Raw genomic sequence first — 20,294 nt, forward strand, 5'->3', positions numbered from 1 at the left:
CTTTAAGGAAGTTTCCTGGTCAGCAGAAGAATGTAACCTGCCAGGTAAAGGAGCAGCCTACCTCTTCAGACAGAACTGCACTATAATGGCTGTTGGGTACTTCTTCTGTTAAGTTGGTGGAAACCACTGACAAGGACTGACAAAGAATTACTGAATGCCATGAAGATTATCAAGGAATATATTGTGTATTTTTTTCCAGTGTTTTTCGATAGTAACCAGATGTTTACCTCATTTGATTAGAGTTGAAGGGGTCAAATCTATATTGCAGAATGAATTGTTTAAGACGTTTGTACAGAAGAATCATACTTTGTTAATGACATTTTATTTATTTACCAAACTGACACACAATAAATGCTCTTTTATAAGAACAGAAATTAAATCAGACTTTTGTTTTTGTTCAATTAAAAGACATATAAGTTGTTTGTGCCATTATGGGACACACCTTGCCCTAAGGGAGTAGGAGAAGAGCAGACGCAGCGCTGGTGATGGTTTCCACGTATTCCTTATAGTCGCTGCTGCAGAAGCGCACCAGCAGGTAGTTGAAGATTCCCACAATGCACATCAGGAACAGGAAGAACAGGATGCGTTTTCCAAACAGGTAGCCTGGGGTGCTACGAATAATATTTAAATATATGTTAGACTATGCCTCTTAACAAACAAAACACAGATCGCTCATTATAATTTACCTTTGAGAGGTTTGTCCCATGTATCCGACAAAGTACTTCTGCCTGACTACAAGATAGATGACCCCAGCAAAGGAAGCAGGAGCTTCAGAGATGTGACAGAAAAAGAAATATATATATTACTTCCTGGTTGGGTTGTACAAACTGAGATCATCATGGTATGGTCTCAGAAAACATCACAGTATTACATTTGTGTAATTATCATTATTAGTTACAATGAAACTCTAAAGAATGAGAACATAGTTGTACAGAATTATGAACTGGGAAACCAATATCATATTACTATATGAGGCTATATTAGAAAAACATGGCAGTTTACATGTTAGCAGCACTATAGCATGTTAAAAAATACTTTTAAGTAGTTTATTTGAGTTTTAACTATTATTATTATTATAACAATTAACATATACTGTTGGTGCTGCTCGTGTCTTTCTAACTCACACACACTCACTTTTGTCCATTCATTTAACAGAGCATATTTTTTACATGTAAACGTTATATGATGACCAGCAATTTTGAATAGCCTGGTATATTACTACAATCCCCATTTTCATAACTCACAATATGGAACATATGGAAACTCCTGGCCACTTTTATTTGGGTGTCATGTTTTGGTCTGTGGCTCTTTTTCCCGGTTCAGTGATACAGTCACTAATGATACTTCAGAGAATACCGTGATTCAACTGTGTGAACCAAAAATAATATATTCACACATTTGTTTATGTATTACTTGAAGTGAAGCCCAGGTAGTGTGGGCAGAGGGAGAAAAAATGCATTTGAGGACTGACTGTTGGCAGTCTAGAAACTTCAAGAGGCTCTCTGTTTATTGTTCTATAAGGTGTTTTATGAGCTATTGTAATGGTTGAGACATTGTTACAGTAAGCTATAAGGAAATGTTGCTTTCCTTTACAAGTAGTTGTCACTCAAGTGTAAAGAGCTTCTTATAGATGGTAGTGTATGAAAGGTAAGAATTCCAGAAAAAAGGTTGGAATACTTTTGATTTACATTTTAGTGTAAATGAGAGCCTAGGTGGAACAACATGAGTTAATATGTGTCAGTTGTATCGGCCTGTTCTGACTATCCTGGGTTAAAAAGTTGTCTCAATATTTTAAAGTTGCAGATGAATATACAGCAAGTTTGATATGAATTTATATTGTAATTTAATTCTGCCAAAGCACCCTGTCCTCTGCATGTGTTGGCTGAGCCTGATTGGGCTGTACTTCATTGCTGCGTAAGTTTTGAATTACATGTATGTGTGGTCAAGTGTCCATATCATTTTGGCTAAATAGGGTTAATGGTATTATATTATAAGTGCTCCTCAAATTAAGGAGTCATCTATAAAGAACAAAATAAAATAATCTATAGAACAAAATCCTTTCTTGAATGTTTTTCCTCAGCTGAACTGACTCTGTGGGAGTGTTCTGTTTATGACCAAAAAAAAAGTCCTTTACAGTAACTGATTAATGATTACCTTGACTGAGACACAGACCGGCACACCACATCACTGCCAGGAACGTTGGGTAAGAATCCATGCAGTTACGACTGAGAGATGAGTAAACAAGAGGTGCGATTAGTACAATCAAGGAAGTTAACTGCAAAGAGGATTTATGGAGCAATCTGATAACGTTTGATATTTAAGAAAACATTTTTAAACTGTATAGCAGAAAAGGCTGTAAAAAAACAACAATGGAAAACCAATGTGGCTGTCTGAGTGTTGGAGGAGAAGAGTTGAAATGGAAAAATGTCGTCCACTCTGAGGTAGTACGTACTGGCTGCTGCAATACACTGCAATAATCAGTTCAGTGTGTTTCACAGAGCCATGTCCCTCAAACCTTTTCTATCTCACGCATGTCTGGAGAATTAGCCAGTGGTGTAATGTAGTGAATTACAATTACTCAAGTTTTGTACTTAAAGGTGGGGTAGGTAATTTTGGAGAAACCAGCTCGAGTGCGCTAGAATTTGAAAATACACAACCGGAGAAAATCTGCCACTTCCTTACAGAGCCCCTCCTCCAACACACACGAACGCGCACATGACCAATGAGGGCACGAGATAAGTCTGTGCACAGATGGAAGGCTGACAGGCAGGTAGGCCATCCAGTTATTTTAGCCGGGCCGGCTAAAATGATCGGTCGTGCTTTTTACAGTATTACGGCTTCCACAGATGACATTTTTTTATGGAGTTTTTGTCAAAGCACTTAAGATATTCATTGCTATCGGGATGTTAAGAGCATTCCATGGAATATAACAAAAAGTGTATCTCGAGCCGGTTTCTCAAACTTACCTACCCCACCTTTAAGTACGATTTTGCGTTATTTTCCTTGAGTATTTTTATTTTATGCTACGGTTTTACTCCACTACAATATGGAAGCCAATATTTTCCTTTTAATCCACTACATTAATTTGACATAAATATATACTTGTTACTTTACAGATTCAGATTATTAGCAAATACAAAATATAAGAAATAAACTATGCTATATAGTTATAAGTAAAGTATCCAGCAGAAGTATAAGAGTAGCTCCACTTTTACCAGCTGTGATAAACACATTACTTTAATAAAAAATAATAATCCAGTAATTGAATGTTATTCTGAAATTGGAATTACGTACACAATAAGTACTTTCCCTTTTGATACTTTAAGTATATTTTGATGTGAATACTTATGTACTTTTTCTAAAGTAAGATTATGATTGCAGGACTTTTACTTGTAAGAAAGTATTTTTACACTGTAGTATTTCTACTTTTATTCAAGGAAAATATCTGAGTACTTCTTCCTCCACTAAACTGGCGAAAAATGTCCTATCTCAGAACGTTTTTTTTTTTTAACCTTTCGGTCAGGACCCTACAAGAGCCCTCAACATAAATCTGAGAGGTCACAAGCTGATTTGTTTCCTGAAAGGTAATTATATATCTTTTCTCAGATTTATTTCTACACCTACCTCGAAAAACCTTTAATAAGAGACGGGTAATTTTTCAACTTTAAGCAAACGTTTGCATCACCCAAACGTTTGAAATCCAAGACAGGATGTGGCTGAGATGTTTCTTAAAAAAAAACAGGAAGTGCATTGCAGCCCATGGAGCTGCCCAATACTGAGACGTTGTGTCACTAATATTAGATTTGAATTTCAAGGTAGCCTAACTACTTTTAATGATTAAATGCAGCATAACGCATTTTTGTCCTCAGTGCCACAATTTATGGATTTGTTGATATTTTTCTCTGTTTAACCAATGAATTGTGGCCCATAAAAAAATCAGAAGCAAATGTGCAATAACTACAAGTTCCCGAAGCCTGAGGTGACGTTTTTTCACTTTTCTTACCAACAGTCCAAAACACAATCACATTCAAATGACAATGACAGGAAACAGAGAAAAATTGAAAATTCTGATATTTTAACATAATAGTTGTCAAAGTGTCAAATAATTGAGTAGTTTTGTGTGTGAGGTATCTAAGATGTAAGGTGGATACACTCTTGAATTGACAAATGTTGATGTGCCAAGTGGTTTTGCAAGAAGCGTGAAAGTTACAGTTTTGAGAAACAGGCTTGATTTTATATTGCACGATCATACCTGGATTGCAATTTTAAACAAAGCAAAACAACCTAAGCTATAAGTCATTTTTAAACACAACTTTAAACACATGAGGATGATGAGGATGAGTCACCTCACTGAGAGGCTTGTGGAATTAAATGTTTTCCTAACGGTTATTGTTGCTTTCCCAGCAAGCATTCAAATGAGCTCTGTCGTTTTTTCCAGTATCTGGGAGTGTTCAGGCAAATGCAGACTGCCTCTCCAAAACAGGTCAATGGAAAACCAAATGGAATTTTTATTTTAGAAGGAAACAAAAATAACAAAAATCCCATAGTTTCACTGGCATATGTTTCATTAGATTAGCAGAGGAACTGAGTATACAATTGTACTTACTTGGCACAAGAAACTCGTTCAAAAGCAGCTGGGTTTGTATTTACCCTCCTGCACTCCTTCTCTACCTTCAAAGCAAAGAATGCTAAAACACAAAGATCATTAACGTCATCACACACATCTTACTCACATCTTTAACTACTGATTTAGAGTTGCTTCTTGCTTTTTCTCACCATTCTGAAGTACGCTGATGAGGGTGACGATGACCAGCATGTAGATGTTTTCCACCACGATGCTGTACATGATGATTGTGTGAGCTGTAAGAGAAGATGAACGGAGATGCTGAGCTTCTTTTTCCCGTCCAGAAGTGTGTCTCTCCAGTCAGCCTGAAGAAAATAAACTTGATCTGTGTCTCTATGACATACTGCACCATCCCACCTCAATCCTACATAGAAAACTCGTTTGTGGTTTCCTCTTTATGCAAATTATGTTCTGGCTTAATACAGAGGAGTGCACACAGGCCTGCTACTTCCTCTGTGTTTGTGTCAGAGATTGCACGGCCATGAACACATTTGCATTACTCTATTAGGGTAATTAAATGTTCTTTGTGAGGGCCTTTTTGGAGTCTTTCTGGCAAATGAGCAAGACCAATACACGGGAATCCTTTAATATTATATTTTATGAAAGGATGTCCCCCAGACAAGTTCAAATGTGGATAGCCTTTTTCTCAAAGCAACAGGGTGACTTATATGAGAGAAACTCCAGGTGTTCCTATTCAAATGTTCATTCATGTTAATAATTACACCTTCGCTTCTCCTTTTATGAAGTCAAAACATCTACTGCACTGGAAGAAGAAGTACTTATACATTTTACTTAAGTAAAAAGATAAATACATCAATATAGAGAAATTACATAACAGCTAAAGGTTGTTCTTTTATTGTACTAGATCAGAATGTAAGCAGTATACAGTTAAAGTGTGTAGATTTGAGAGTAGGGGTTTTCCTGGAGGTGGGCTCTTGTCAGACTACGCTTGGAAAAAGGAGCCCCCTCATCCCTACAGTTAACTTGGCTTGGTTTCACTTATTTCCTGGATGGCTGTGAGGTCCTAATTATGTTATTTGAACCTACCTCCAGCTTTGAAAACCTCTAGTATAAAGCAATCATATTAAAAAAATGTATCCTATATGTTTTGTATTTGTGTTCTTGACTTTTTATCTCATTCAAATAAATGAAGATAAGAGGAAGAGAGCAATGTTCACCCCTGGAACATGCTCGATAAGCAGAGAAGTGTAATATATAAAATGCTGATCTCGGGGAAAGCACACATGCCTGAACAAAAGGGTTTTATTGTAGTACAGTATACAGTATACAGCCATTTACAACCTGTCTAAATCAAAGACTGTATATACTATGTCCTGGCCTACCAATAGACAAACAGCACCTGCGAGTGCATTAAAATGGTAATGCAGCTGCTATTTCCCCCAATTGGTTAGTGACTGTATTTAAAAACAGAAACATGTTCAAAATGCAATATTTGTTGAAGTAGTTTATGAAAGCTCTTTAATTCAATTAATTAATTATTTACATACAAACTTACTATATGTACTTAATGACCAACATACATACTTGAACCTACTAAATGAATAAACTACTGTTTTTTAACCTCCCAACAAATACAAATGAAGAGATTTTCTAATGTGAAGCTAGTTCAAACATTTAATCAAGCAGTGTTGTTACATTGTTTAGGCTGACATTACTATCAAACACAAAACTAACTAAGCGTGGTAGTGTATTTAATTTAAATTATTTACAGTAGATAGTCGAAATGATACCAGCTGAAGTCATGGTCTGCTAGTTTGTACCTTTATAGTTTATATAATTTATATACGTATACACGACGCGTTATCCATGGCTATGTTCAAAATGGCTAACGGTCGTGAAGGTTAACGTGAGTCCCATATGGTCTAGCGGTTAGGATTCCTGGTTTTCACCCAGGCGGCCCGGGTTCGACTCCCGGTATGGGAACGACTCTTTTGAATTCTAGGTTGAAATTCATCCAGGCTAGACACTAGTGATCCTAGAGACTGCTTAAATATGTAAATAGTAATAACGATTTACATATTTTATAGTTTGCCATTTTCCCACAAGGTCTGCTAAGTGACTCATTGATATATGAAGTTTAGCATTGCTTTGGTAAAACAAATCATATTACTTTTTTTATGCATGCTTCTACGTAACATTAAGCTGTCTTTGGCTCGTTTTCTACTGTAACAACGTACATTTCCCCTCTGTGGGACTAACAAAGGTATTCTGATTGTTTCATATTACCTGGTAGTTATACAGTATGTGACTATGTTCCTATTTGTTGAAAGACTAGATCACTTTGGACTAAATACACATATTATAATTAAAGTTCATATTGAATTACGTTAAACCAAGCAGCTGAAAATTACACCTAAACTTTACAGATTCAACTGAACATTGCCATTTTCAAATGATACATTCTAAAGATAGTTATTGATGTGCTGTAAATTAGACATATTTTCCTGCAAACAATGAAAAAGATGCATCGTGTTACCTTGCTGCATTATCACAACATTTTGTTTTGTTTTCTTTCAGGTGTAAAAGATGTGTAATCAAAGCAATGTTGATGTCTGATTGAAGGCACAGGGTTTTATTTTCTAAATATGTGTTCTTAAATGAACTGTTAATCTTTCAGTTACAATAAACTAACAGTTTTGCCCTCAGTTATAGTCTCATGTCTAAGGCAAGTCAGTTTTTACATGGACTTAACAAACCTAAACTATAAATATTTTATTGTAAGAGGAAGCTGAAACCAAACAACACATTTTGTACAACACAGTAAAGTCATTAAAGTATTTATTAAATGACAATTAAAAAAAAAAATCATCAGGAGACTTTTCAAGTAATTTTCTAATTAACAAAACAGAAAACTCAAACAAGCTCTGCTGTAAACATAATAAATGCATACAACTCATTTACATACAATATTTACACTACAAAGTGCCAAACTTGCAGACAGTATTTTAAGGTGTACAACACTTGACAAGCATATAAACTTCATAGAAGTCAAATGAACAGGTCACTGAGGGCGTCCGTCTCCATCTCACTCGGCGATTGAGTCACGGCCTGCGAGAGAAACTCCTCCAGGAAGTTGTCTGTGTTGTTCATCTGAGGCAGCGCTCCTGCAGCATTGACCCCACAGTGTATCTGCTCCACCTGCCCCTCCTGGCCGCTGGCGAGCAGCTCCAGGAAGCCCGTGCTGTCCGGGGAGAGGTTGCTGGCGGTCGTTGCCGGCGAGAGCAGGTCCGAGAGGAAGTCGTCGCAGATGGAGCTGTCGTACGTGCTGGAGGTGACGGTGTTTGGGGATCCCAGGATGGTGCTGTCCGGTCGGAGGCTGGCCCCGCCTTTATGCCCCAACATCTCATTCAGCTTAGCGAGCTTCTTCTTCTTTGCCTTTAGCTTCTTTATCAGCTTGTACCTGAGGGCTTCTGTCTCGCTGAGGCCTGGAGGAAGCTTCGAGGACTTATTTGAGGACCTTTCCGGTAGCCGAGTTGCTCCAGGCATACACAGCGGCGTGTCAGACACCACCATAGTGTTCAATAGGGATTTCTGGTTGCTAGGTGTAACAGGTGGACTCAGCTTTGATTTTCCTTTGAGAAGCGCATAAGATGGGAGCGGACTTGGGGAGCTCTTCGCACCAAATCCACCGTACATTTCTGCAGCTTTTAGCGGGAGACCATCGCTGTCCTCTGTCCTGAGCTGAGGTTTTTGGAAGACTACTGCAGGAGGCAGCTGTTTCCTCACAGGGTTGGGCGTTGAGTGGATGGGAGGACTGAGCTTTCTTAGAGGAACAGAGGTGGGTGTTTTGGAGGGGGTGACTTTAGCAATTGACTTTTTAACTTGGTAGACTGGGTGTTGGCTGAGCATGTAGGACCAGTGAGGGTTCTGAGGGGGCATGGTGGCATTGGGATTTTTCTGTGGCGTATCAGTTGCAGACATGGGGGCTGCTCGCTGTGTAGTTTCAACAGGCGGTAGGTTTTGAGAAGCAGCGTCTCTCTCAGGTTTGCTAATGACTTCTTTTGAGGGCTCAGAGGATGTAGTTGGTGAAGTTTGCGGAGCTGCTTTTGGCTCCGCTACCTTTGTAACCGTTTTTCGGCCAACCTTTCTGCCTCTGCCAGCTGCTCTGCCTCTGCCTCTGCCCCGTCCTCTCTTTCCACAAGGCACAAATGTAGGATCACACAACGAGCCGTCCGCAGAATCCGATGAAATGGAGGGTAGCTGAAAATCAGGGTTGGGAGACGCTTCACTTTGTATTACAGCGGAAGAGCTATCGGGTATAGAGTCAAGTGTTTCATCCCTGCTGGGAGCGCTCAAATCCTCGGTTTGTTTGTTCTCGTCCAAAGGAGGCATTTCTGAAGGATCTAATTCCACCAGGGTGAGTGTAATGATGTCATCGTGGGAAAGTCCCTCGAAGGCGTCCAGCAGCGTTGTGGAACCGATAGACGTGTCACCTCCTGCCGTGATCGTCGTGTCAATGATGTTGTTCCCGTCATCAGATGCTGAGAGTGCACAGACTATGTCAGTGTCGTTGTGAGACATAAGAAGAGACTGATCGGTGGAGCAGTTCAACACATTGTCCGCTGTTGAGCCATTTTCACTTAGACAGGGGTTCTTCTCATTCTCAGATGGGGGACATTCAGAAAATGTGCTCGATGGAGAACAGGCACGAGACTCTTTATCCTCCTCCGCCTCCCAGAAGACGACGTGCATCTCCTGAGCCGGGACCTGGAGCTTTTGGTGAGTCTTACAATCGGGATGTTTCAAGTCGTCATATTCTAACCAGGATCCTGTAAGACAATGCACAATAAGAACTATAAACGGCATAAAAGTGCCTCACATATTCATAATGGAGGAGCCAGGACAGCAGCAGCAGCATATGTAAAAGAATGTTAAAAAATCGAAAACGTAACAGACTAATAATAGAATAGGTAAAATGTGGAATTGTCATCCGTCAAGCCGCAGAATAACTTATCTATAAAATGGCAATGAAACAAGTCTTCCTCAGTTAACATTGCATGAATTGTCCAGCAGAATGTGCTGTTGGCAATCTACCACCAACACTTAAACAAGCACATAGTAGATTACAGCTAAATAGAGTTCTCATTCACTATACATGTTAATGTACAAATATTGCAAAGGATAACAGCATCTAACAACTTAAAATTGTACTAAAATACAATTAATGATGTATTAATTGATGCCTTAATCACAAGGGATGTTTTTTTATTGACTTACATTTCAACAATACAACTATAAGAAAATGGAAACCTACCGTCAGAATCACAAATCCAGGTGACAAAGTGCTTCAGTTGGTGGTTGTACTGTATGACGGTGGTGATGGAGTAGCGTTTCCCCTTGAAGGAGAAGGTGTAGATACTGACATCGTTGTCAGGAAGTCCCTCTACAAAGTGCAGCCCAAACACCGGCGCCACACTAAACAAAACACAAAGCAAAAATCTGGTTAAACAGATAGAAAAGTGAAGAGCACAGTGTTCTCACTCCTGTAATTATTAGACTGCATGTACTATAATGAGATGGTTGCGCTTCATTGTGAACAGATTTCCTACTAAAATGAATGAAGTCTTTATGTATGCATGTCTGTTTTTAGATGTTCTCCACAGTTGTACATTTGTTTAGTTTCACACATGGTGGGTGTTTTGCTGAGGACCAAAGGAAGCCGTGTGAAGATGAAGATGTTTTGATGAGTTTTCAAAAAAAGTGAATGCAGCCAAACCAGAGGCAATCGGCCATAGAGGCACTGCACTGGTATCTTTTAATTTCTCACAATTTGAAGTGTTAGGAATAATTAATTGGCAATTTCAATCACCTTGGGAGTCATTACTGCCACTTTAACCTGTTAAGCACCAAGCCTGTTTTTCATGTTTCAGGCTCGAAAATGACATGCTCAAAACAAATGAGTACAACTTAACTTCTAAAAGGGTTATATGAATAATTTATTTTATCAAAGCAAGGTTACATCTGTGAGTTGGATGTAGAAGTCTCAGAATCAATATAGATGTTTTTTATTTTAAAGACAATTCAGATTTTACATAGTAAAAAACGGTAAATGATAGTGTCCGTCCAAAAAATTTATTTTTACTTATAGTGAAAACTACCCTTGGATGATGGGTTAGTAGACTAAAAGCTTTAGGAATCCAAAGTACAACATATAATAAGTACCCTGTATCAAGATTGATGATGTTTTGTTGTGCCTACTGTGTCACTGTTGACAGAACTTGAGAAATTAGGAAAAAACGCCTATGGATACACCTGTTATTTGTTCATAAAATGTGTATATAGGTTCATGCTACCTCAATCAAACTTTCACATTGTCATAGTGACATCCCATGTATATATTTCCAGCTTTCAAATTGTTTCGTTGTGCATGTTTGTGTTACCTATATAAAAAATAATATCATTTTCAAAATCCGTTTTTACATTTTTTTCTCAAAATGAAAAAAATAACTATCAGGCCATATAGGTGAGGGTGTCCTTAAAAAAAAGATACCAAACATTGACATGCCAAACATTTCTTAATGGGGTTTAGTAAGACAAATCGAGTATGCGAAAACGGCCAAATTAGCCCAGGACTCCAAAGGGTTAAGCCCCGAGCCTGTTTTCCAGGTCTCAGGCTCGAAAATGACATGCCCAGAACAAATTACCATAACTTCACTTCTAAAAAGGGGTAAATTAATAATCTTTTTTCTCAAAGCAATGATAAACCTGTGAGTTGGATGTAGAAAAGTCAGAATCAATATAGAATTGTCTTTATTTTAAAGTAAATTCAGATTGAACATAGTAAAAAAAAAATGTAAATTATAGTGTCCGTCCAAAATAAACACATTACTTATAGTGAAAACCACCCTTGAATGATGGGATAGTAGACTAAAAGCTTTAGGAATCCAAACTATAACGTATAATAAGTACCCTGTATCAAGATTGACGCAAAACAAGTGACATTTGACCTTTTTAGAGAGGTTTAGCAGAAAATAAAACCACCTTTGGGGTCATTTGGGTGGATTTGCCATTTCTCTGGAACCCATTGGTCGATTTTGGTGATTGACATCTCTTTTGAACTGTTAGAGCCAATAGAATCGAAGGGGAAGTTCCACATACACACGCGTTACCATTGAGGAGGGAGAGTGACGCGCACACAAGCTATGTTACGCTCTGAAAACTGAAACCTGAAACCTAGGCTCAAAGGCTGGTGTCTTGTTTGTGCAGATCTGATAAGTGGTGGAGTGTTTCTACCGTGAGTTCTGTGCTAAGTGCATTAGCATTTTTTCGCTCAGGGCTAATTCAGAGGCTTGGCGTTAGACTTATGTTTCATTTGGCTAAAAATTGTTCATATCGTCACTTAGCTGAGTTTCTTCCCATTAAGTGGATATGACACATTCATAGTTTGTTAAATGTTAAGAAGCCCTCAGACGCTGTTTCTTGCAAGATGTTGCGTTTTGCCCCCCGCGGGGGCATGGGGCTTAACAGGTTAATGTCTTTAATTTTTGTAAAGCATTTTGAATTGCCTTGTGTTGAAAGGTGCTATATAAATAAACTTGCCTTGCCTATACAATTATGTGACATTCTTTATTGACATGGTAAACAATACACCCCTGTGCTACAGAATAATAATGTTTGAACAGTAGATGTGATTACTTTGCAAGTGGTGGTCTGATTTCTGACATATTCACAAACAAAAAATCCCACCACACACACACACACTTATTATTACCTCTCCAGTATCAAAGTCCTTCTCTGGTTCTTCTGGCAGCACACATTGCACGGGGCCAAGTGGACTGCATCAAGAGGGCGCCAATCAGGCAAAACCTTTGTGAAGGTGGGAAGAGTTTTTATAACCCTGAGAAACACAAAAAGAAAGGGATTAAGAATGTGTTCAGTTTGCTTGCAATAGAGAATAATTATACATTTCTAGCAATGTGATGTTGACAAATAGGCAACGTTCACTTGTTTCATATTTATAATTTGGTGATTGGCTTTTCTATTTTTTTCTTTCATACTTAATTTAACACCTTACTACTTCTAGTCAAATATAACAAGCAATCTCCTTTTGGGCTCTGGTAAACGGATAGGCCTTTTGCAATGTTTTCAGGTATAATATGGACTAAATAAATTAACTAATTAATTATTAAAAATGCATTAAGTATGTGACTATTAACAGGATAACCACCTTGCAGTTGTATGCCTCCTCTGCTTAGTCAATTTGCATCTATTTTGGACCAAAATGTCATAGTCAGATTTTATCAACGCATTGGCAAAAAAAAAAAAAGAATAGCTTAAACTTCACAAGCTACACACACACACACCTCTACGGACATAAAAACATCACTATCACTCTGTCAAGTAAATCATGTAGTATCTGATCATCATCTACCTTTCTTTTGTGGCAGTTTTGCATTCGCTGCACTTGAACTCCCAGTGAAAGGTGGACTGGAAGAGAGGCTCCGCCCAACAGTCAGTCTTCAGGAGCAGCGGCAGGGCGAACACCGGAGTCTCCTCCTGACCTGCAGGCACAAACATGCAGCCGTTAGAGCATCATCACAGGGGGGGTGCTGACGGAAGCTGTGGTTACACACTCTAGGGCAAAAATCATTATCCCGATTATATTTGGTTAATATGAGACGACAAGTTCTTAAAACAATCATTGCATTGAAAACATCACACATTTTACCGTTTAAAGTTGAATGCCTCAATCTGGTGTACTTGAGAGCAGCATTAAGGGGTGGGACCTATGAAGAACCTGCTCTTGTTAACAAAATAAACATATTGGTCAGATATTAATGGTGATGACAGGTCACACCAAAAAGGCTTTCTTAAAGGGGACCTATTATGCAAAATCCACTTTTTCATGTCTTTTATACATAAACATGTGTCCCCTCTGTTTTAAGTGATTCTGAAAGTTTCAGGAAAAAAGATTCGCTCACTTTTTGTCCTGATCCATTTATATAAAAACCTGTCTGAAAATGAGCTGATCAGATTTTGGCCACTTTATGTCATAACGATTTGTTGGGTTGTGTAACCATTAGCCAATCAGCAACCAAGGTAACCCCCCCCCCCACCTTATCACCTGAATCTCCTCCTAGAGCACCAATGTGTTCTTTGTAACCAAATATCTATCAGAGGGGCGTGGGGAGTGGCTCCTTATTATTCATCTAAAGTAAAAGACAGAATCAACACTTTTGAAACACGGCTGAAAGAGAGATGTCTAAAATGCATGATCCGTTTGGTATTTTGAGCAAAACAGATCATAGACATGTTTTTTATATATTTGTATATATCTGAGACTAATAATATATGCCTAAAAACAGCATAATAGGAGACCTTTAAATCTGTTAAGCCCTGAGCCTGTTTTCCATGCCTCAGGCTCGAAAATGACATGCCCAGAACAAATGACTATATCTTCACTTCTAAAAGGGGTAAATTAATAATCAAAGCAATGATACACCTGTGAGTTGGATGTAGAAAAGTCAGAATCAATATAGAATTTTTTTATTTTAAAGTCAATTCAAATTGAACATAGTAAAGAAATGTAAATTATAGTGTCTGTCTAAATATAAACCATTACTTATAGTGAAAACCACCCTTGAATGATGGGATAGTAGACTAAAAGCTTTAGGAATCCAAACTATAACATATAATAAGTACCCTGTATTATGATTGATACAAAACAAGTGACATTTGACCTTTTTAGAGAGGTTTAGAAGAAAAGAACCCACTTCTGGGGTCATTTGGTTGGATTTGCCATATCTCTGGCCCCCCTCGGTCGATTTTGATGATTGACAATTTGACTCTTTTGAACCGTTAGAGCCAATAGAATCGAGGGGAAGTTCCTAAAAATCCATCTGAACATTACCATTGGTGAATGCATGCCAGCATGCCCAAAACCGAAAGCTGGGTTGTAGCTCTCACAAGCATGCATATGAAATCTCCGTTTTTGACAAAAATGGAAGGAAGGATTATCAGTGATAATTTTAAAGTGACACAGAGACATTGGATTAACCTTGAGCAGCGTTTTTATTCCCTTGAACACAACTTTTTATCACAAAACAGCAAAGGTAAGATGTAATTATTGTTATGGTTTTGAAAACTGATGTTTTCTTGCTCTGTTCTGGCTGCTCGCTCAGTGAGTTCTGGTCGCGCAATGATGAGACTTATACCAATGGAATCTCAGCTTTCAGATGATATGTCGTTTGTGCAGATAGTATGAAGTATAAAAGATCGTTTTTGTGAGATATGAGCAGAAAAGGCATTAGCCCGTTTTCGCCAAGCACTCATTTAGCTTCTTGTGAGACTTGTGTTTTGTTTCTGTAAAAATGATTCGTCTCGTCAGTTAGCTGAGTTTCTTCCCGTTAGGTGGGTACGACACATTCATAGTTTGTTAAATGTTAAGAAGCCCTGAGACAGTTTTGTGTGATCTGGTTGGCAAAAAAAAAGGCAGTATGAAATATAATATTCATGAACAGGCGGCTTGAGGGGCCCTGGGAGCGCAGTGTTTTCGAGTTTGAAAAACATTTGCTCAGACATCTCCCCCATGCTCACAGTAGCTTTGCACTATTTGCATATTGTTTCTGAACTGAGAAAGATTTCCCATCATGTCTGGTAGCACCAGAAACACCGGCCCAATCCAATAAATATTTTACTACTTTATTTTCAAAACGTAGCCTTGGCCTAACATCGTCTAATTGTATTGTTAACCTTTGTATTGTCAACCAATGTATGTGCAGTGAAGTAGCCAGTGTGAAATTGTATCTTTGCTACATTGCACAGTCTTCAAACCAAGTTGAGAGAAAATTAAAGGGGACCTATCATGCAAAATGCACTTTTGTACGTCTTTTATAGATGAATATGTGTCCCCGGTGTGTCAGGGAACTCACCAAGTGTTAGAAAACACAACCCTCTCTTTTCCTCCATACCCAAATCTCTCAAAACGGGGCTGCAACGGAGCTGATAAAGATTTGAAATTGTTCTGACGTTAGAGCGAAATGAGGCATGGCTAAAATGCATGATCTGTTTGGTATTTTGAAAAAAGAACTTCACAGACATGTTTTATATAGGTATGGCCCTACAATATATTATTCAAATATAGCATGATAGGTCCACTTTAAGCAAGAAAAGTATGAATGATGACTGATGAAGTAGTGCACAACAATTGTTGCCTTTTCCATCACATACTAAAAAGGTATGCTAAACAGGACTTGTGCACTGTGCAAATAAACCTCGGGAATGAGACATCCATTCAGAATGTATTTCTAAATATAATCCTGAGAGCGAATATCATCTCCTCATATCGACACAGCCGTTTTTTTTGGCTGCCATGGCCTGAATCTGCACCAATGTGGATCGAAAGAGACATTAACCAAGAATGTCCAAAAACATTACTTCATCAACAATGTTCAATTCCTTTCAGCACTGGTTTGTCTTCAGTGACTGAGCTTACCCAGCTTGCAGTGCAGCTTGGGCTGCAGCAGTTTGAAGATGGACATCCTGAGAGTGTGTAGTTCTGCATTGGCCTTTTGCAGCACATGATATGGCACCCGCACGTCGCCATCTAGATAGATAACACACATTATATATTATATCTTCAAAACTTTTACAGATGTGTATTTGGTAAATTGTGTAATTTCTTTAATCTTTAATATATATATATTTTTTTTTATGCATGCTTCTTAGTTAATATTAAGTTGTCTTTGGCTCTTTCTTGCTTAAGCAAATGCAAATGTCCCCTCTGTGGGATACATAAAGGTATTCTGAGTAATGCACTCCATTATATCTATATATAAAAACAAAAAAATTATCACGAGTAAATTAACTCAATTGACTTTTTAGTCGAAAGAATTTGCAATTTGTCATTGATGGTAGCGCTACTTTACACCCAAGTTAAAAACCTATCAAATTGAAAACCTTTTGTGTACATTTGGAGAGATTTCTGTACATGTACACCTGGCTTGACATTGGTATTTCCTTAATCAATCATCTCTGAAATACAGTTTATTGTCTCTTAGGAGTAACACTTATATGTATGTACTCCATTAAAACAAATCTACAATTACATTATTAATATAAACAAATATATTAAAACACCTTCATGCGCCATTTTTGGCTTCTGACCTCTCCTAGAAAAAACCCTAAAGGCATGTGATGTAATATTGAGTGTGCCGTTTTAGAACAAGCAGCTCTTTTGTATTGCAGAAGATACAATAGAGCTCAGGGATGTGCACAACCTACCTCTGTCAGTCTGTTGATGGAGTTGGGTGGCAGCACAAACGTCTTCATATCCTCTCATCAGCTGCAAGACAGAAGACTGCTGAGGCTCATCTTTGGGTTTACTCCTTCTCAAGCTCTTACAGCTCACCAAAGCAATAAGCATCGAGTCCAGCCAACACAGGTTGTCACAGTTATTCCAGAAAAGATGATTCGGAGCAGATACAAGCTCGTCTGACTGCGTGGTTATCCTGGTAGGGGACAAACCCTCTGTTTTGGACTTAATGCTGTCTGTAATCAGTGGTTTCTTTGCAGTCCTTGCTGTCTGTTCATTGTGCGGAGGTGATGGAGTATTGATTCCGTTTGAATCAATTGCAAAAGAGGACTGATCGGAGTCCAGACTGCAGCATCTGTTCAGCGCCTCAGGAGGACTGTTCTCCTGACAGAAGTCATCCTCGGCCTCTGACACATCAGGAGAAACACGATGATGAGAAAGTGCAACCTCAGCCGCATCAGAGGTCAACGCGGCTTCTGATGAGCACTGCAGGAGTCCAGCTGGAGTCAAACATGTAGCAGAAGCAAAAACATCCGTACAAGTGGCATTCTCTGGTTCCTGGTCCAAAATATCATCTTCATATTGTAATGACTCCTGTAGCGGTGTCTCTACAACTGGATAATCCTTATATCCATTAACTCTTTCATCGCCTGCCTTTGGTGCTGCATGTTGGCCATTAACGACACAGTTCAAAGCACCTTGCTCTGCTTCTTTCATGAGGTCGTCCGTAATGCTTTGTGGTCCAAGACTGTCGGATTCACTCAGTCGCAGGCGTTTGTGTACTGGTCCAATCAACTCTCCTTCTTCTTCTTCTTTTTTTCTCTTGTTCCCAACTGAGGGCTCCACAGGAACCAAGCTGGCCAAAACATCCTCCAAGGAACGGCTGACCAGGGGGAAAAGGCACTATGAAGAAACGAAAACAGAAAGATTTTAACATGGCTGCTTGAAAGAAAAGCATAAACCATGGCTGTTCAGCTGGATGTTTGATGAACTAAGACTTACCTGTGGGTTTGTGCAGAGTGTGATGGACTCCTGGAGGTTGATGCGATAAGAGCGCAAAGCATAGTTCGAGCCCTTCGAGGTACACCATGGACAATACTCAAGTGAAGCAGCTCTTTCCTGAACCTTTAAAAAGATCATTAAGATCACAGAAACATGGTATTAATACGATATGCCACAAAAAAGGATGATTGTTTCACTGTAGCATATTAAAACACAAGTTATCAAACAGTTTTAAAGAACATGCAAAGCTGTGTAAAACTTACATCTATCTTTTTGCGATTCATGCAAAAATGTTTTAAAAACTTTATACATTTGTATCAGATGAATGGATTTCTACCTACCCACTTCACTGTCATATTTCAGCATCTTTCTCCACCACTGTCAGCAGCATTCATTGTATTCGTCCAATCACATTTAAATACACATCTGTACATGCATTTAACTAACAAAAGAAAATTAGAATTTTGTATTCGATTTACCTTGCAGGGGTGACGCATACAAGCAAGAGTAAAACTGCTGACAGAAATGTTCAGTTTTTAGTGATTTTTTTTTTTCACTCTAGATTTTGGCTTCACGTTTTCACTCATCATTATTAATGGGATGAAGTATACATGAAGTTACATTTAAATAGATCTATAATTGAATTGTAGATAAGATTATTTTTCTAAATAGATCATTTTAACAAAATCATGTAGTACACAGTTTCTTATAAAAACATAAATAATAGGCTTCAAGCCTACCCAAAAATCTTTCGCCTTTTACTAAAGATTTCCTTTTTATGTTTTGGATTGGTACTGCAAAGTCACAGTATTTTTTTCAAATATAATTCAGCTTTGCGCAAGTGACAACTGTTAGAGGAAAACAAGAGCTCTACTGACTTTTCCCAAATACCCCACCAGTGGTAAGGCCAAAGCCCCCAAACCAGTGTCTTCACCAGTCATTGGCAAGCCACTGCTGCTCTTCTGATCCATAGCTGTCCGATGCCATTCAAAAAATAACACCATGTCACTGCAACCAGGTTCCAGTCCTGAGGAGCTGGGGAGAACAATACAGCACCACATAATGCAATGTTACTCAATACATGAGGTGTGTGAACACAATTGACCATAAGACTATATAGATGTGTTAGATAATGGTATATTGTTAATACAGCAATACCATTCACTTTAATGTTTCAAGTTATATTGACTGAATGGTGCAAAACAATGAGCAAACGCTTTGTGGCAATACTGGTTTGACAGGATCGCATCCATGTCATAAAGCCTTATGATCTGTCAGGTATTTCATTTACTGTACGAGTGTAACTATTTAGAATTCCTTGATTTCCTAATATGATATTAATAATAATGTGAACTTTTGTATATTACTTACTATTAATAATTACTTACTTCACGTGTCTACAGTCAACATTTAAATAATCCAGAATGATGTGTACTCTTTCACATTAGCCGTTTCTGCTAACAACAACAACAACAACAACAACAACAATCATTACGGGATATAATACAGGATAAAAAACTGTTTCACTGACTATCTTCACAAAAACTAACCTAAGATAGATGTTTGCTGGCACACGTGGGACCAGCGGTCCACTATGACCTAACACATGAGTGTTAACCTTTAAAACAATATAAAGACATTGTAATATACATGGGAAACTGTTAAGTTGACACACTGAGTAAATGAGCATTTCCCATGGCAAATGCGGCCTTCAGAGAACACTTTAACTCCTTTTAGGAGCCAAACTAATTAGGAAGATGCAAAACAGTCAATTTTATTTAGCTAGGTGATTCGATAAATCCTTAAATGGCTTGATTTTTTAAACCTGTCAAACCTACTGTAGAAGTGTAAACTCTATTTACAATCCTAACATTACAGTTAACAATCCACGCACTTACTAAACCATCAGCCTCTGCACCTTGCTGCTAGCATGCTAACATATTAGCCAAGAGCCGGGCATTAATTCAGGCACTAAAGTCTCATTTTCAGTATTTGTGAATGAATAAATATACGTACCGACACCAGATTTAAATGATATCTAATATAACGATGCAGGTCGGCGAAATTCATCCACGCAGAGCCGCATTTATTAATTCACAAAGAGTCCATGTGCACCCTTCTGCCAGTTCGTATTACAAACGTTCTTATTCCGCTTGTTGGGCGGTTGTGCAGCGGCCTTTGTCTTCCCCCTCTTACAGACAAAGGTTCCGCTGGCCCCCTCTTGGTAGTTCAAGTGAACAGCAGTAGCCTCTCTATTCAAGTTATTGTTCCTGCTTGTACTGTATGTTGGTAAGACACTGCCCATGAAATCGGGACTAATCGATGCGAGAACATGCACGTGATAAAAGATACGCTGAATTGAATCCCGTTATTTAATAGCATGCTCATTTTTGC

General features: G+C 38.4%; 2 protein-coding genes and 1 non-coding gene across 6 annotated transcripts; 1 reads left to right on the forward strand and 2 right to left on the reverse strand.

Annotated features, from left to right (window-relative positions):
- Positions 1–162: 162 nt before the first annotated feature.
- On the reverse strand, positions 163–5,002 carry alox5ap (arachidonate 5-lipoxygenase-activating protein). The gene is made up of 5 exons (XM_034140373.1): positions 4,777–5,002; positions 4,607–4,688; positions 2,155–2,225; positions 687–768; positions 163–611 (listed from the first exon to the last, which is right to left on the reverse strand). Exons 1-5 carry the CDS (start codon positions 4,844–4,846, stop codon positions 449–451), a joined length of 468 nt encoding a protein of 155 aa, XP_033996264.1. The 5' UTR covers positions 4,847–5,002; the 3' UTR covers positions 163–448.
- Positions 5,003–6,496: 1,494 nt separating this feature from the next.
- trnae-uuc lies at positions 6,497–6,568 on the forward strand. The gene has a single exon. It is a non-coding gene; the product is annotated as a tRNA-Glu (tRNA).
- A 747-nt stretch (positions 6,569–7,315) lies between these two features.
- Positions 7,316–20,052, reverse strand: uspl1 (ubiquitin specific peptidase like 1). Of its 4 annotated transcripts, none has more exons than XM_034139979.1 (10): positions 19,917–20,052; positions 19,289–19,354; positions 18,779–18,935; positions 17,901–18,023; positions 16,868–17,801; positions 16,080–16,190; positions 13,017–13,146; positions 12,357–12,482; positions 9,900–10,060; positions 7,316–9,414 (listed from the first exon to the last, which is right to left on the reverse strand). In XM_034139979.1, the coding sequence occupies exons 3-10, from the start codon at positions 18,902–18,904 to the stop codon at positions 7,634–7,636; spliced, it is 3,492 nt and encodes a 1,163-aa protein (XP_033995870.1). In that variant the 5' UTR covers positions 18,905–18,935; positions 19,289–19,354; positions 19,917–20,052; the 3' UTR covers positions 7,316–7,633. The 4 variants fall into 4 exon arrangements, with proteins under 4 accessions (XP_033995870.1, XP_033995869.1, XP_033995868.1 ...); XM_034139978.1 differs by having other exon boundaries at positions 19,289–19,357; XM_034139977.1 differs by lacking the exon at positions 19,289–19,354.
- Between the last annotated feature and the right edge of the window lie 242 nt (positions 20,053–20,294).

This window comes from Trematomus bernacchii, unplaced genomic scaffold, assembly GCF_902827165.1.
Source record: "Trematomus bernacchii unplaced genomic scaffold, fTreBer1.1, whole genome shotgun sequence".
Lineage (NCBI taxonomy): Eukaryota > Metazoa > Chordata > Actinopteri > Perciformes > Nototheniidae > Trematomus > Trematomus bernacchii.

Excerpts from the sequence above, each read along its gene's own strand:
- alox5ap (XM_034140373.1), bottom strand. The coding sequence starts at position 4,846 with ATGTACAGCATCGTGGTGGAAAACATCTACATGCTGGTCATCGTCACC. Across the intron at positions 4,689-4,776 it reads CATCAGCGTACTTCAGAATG|CATTCTTTGCTTTGAAGGTA; the intron begins GTGAGAAAAAGC and ends TTTGTGTTTTAG. Across the intron at positions 769-2,154 it reads CGGTCTGTGTCTCAGTCAAG|CTCCTGCTTCCTTTGCTGGG; the intron begins GTAATCATTAAT and ends ACATCTCTGAAG.
- uspl1 (XM_034139977.1), bottom strand. The coding sequence starts at position 18,904 with ATGGTGTTATTTTTTGAATGGCATCGGACAGCTATGGATCAGAAGAGC. Across the intron at positions 17,802-17,900 it reads CACTCTGCACAAACCCACAG|TGCCTTTTCCCCCTGGTCAG; the intron begins GTAAGTCTTAGT and ends GTTTCTTCATAG. Across the intron at positions 12,483-13,016 it reads AAAACTGCCACAAAAGAAAG|GGTTATAAAAACTCTTCCCA; the intron begins GTAGATGATGAT and ends TGTGTTTCTCAG.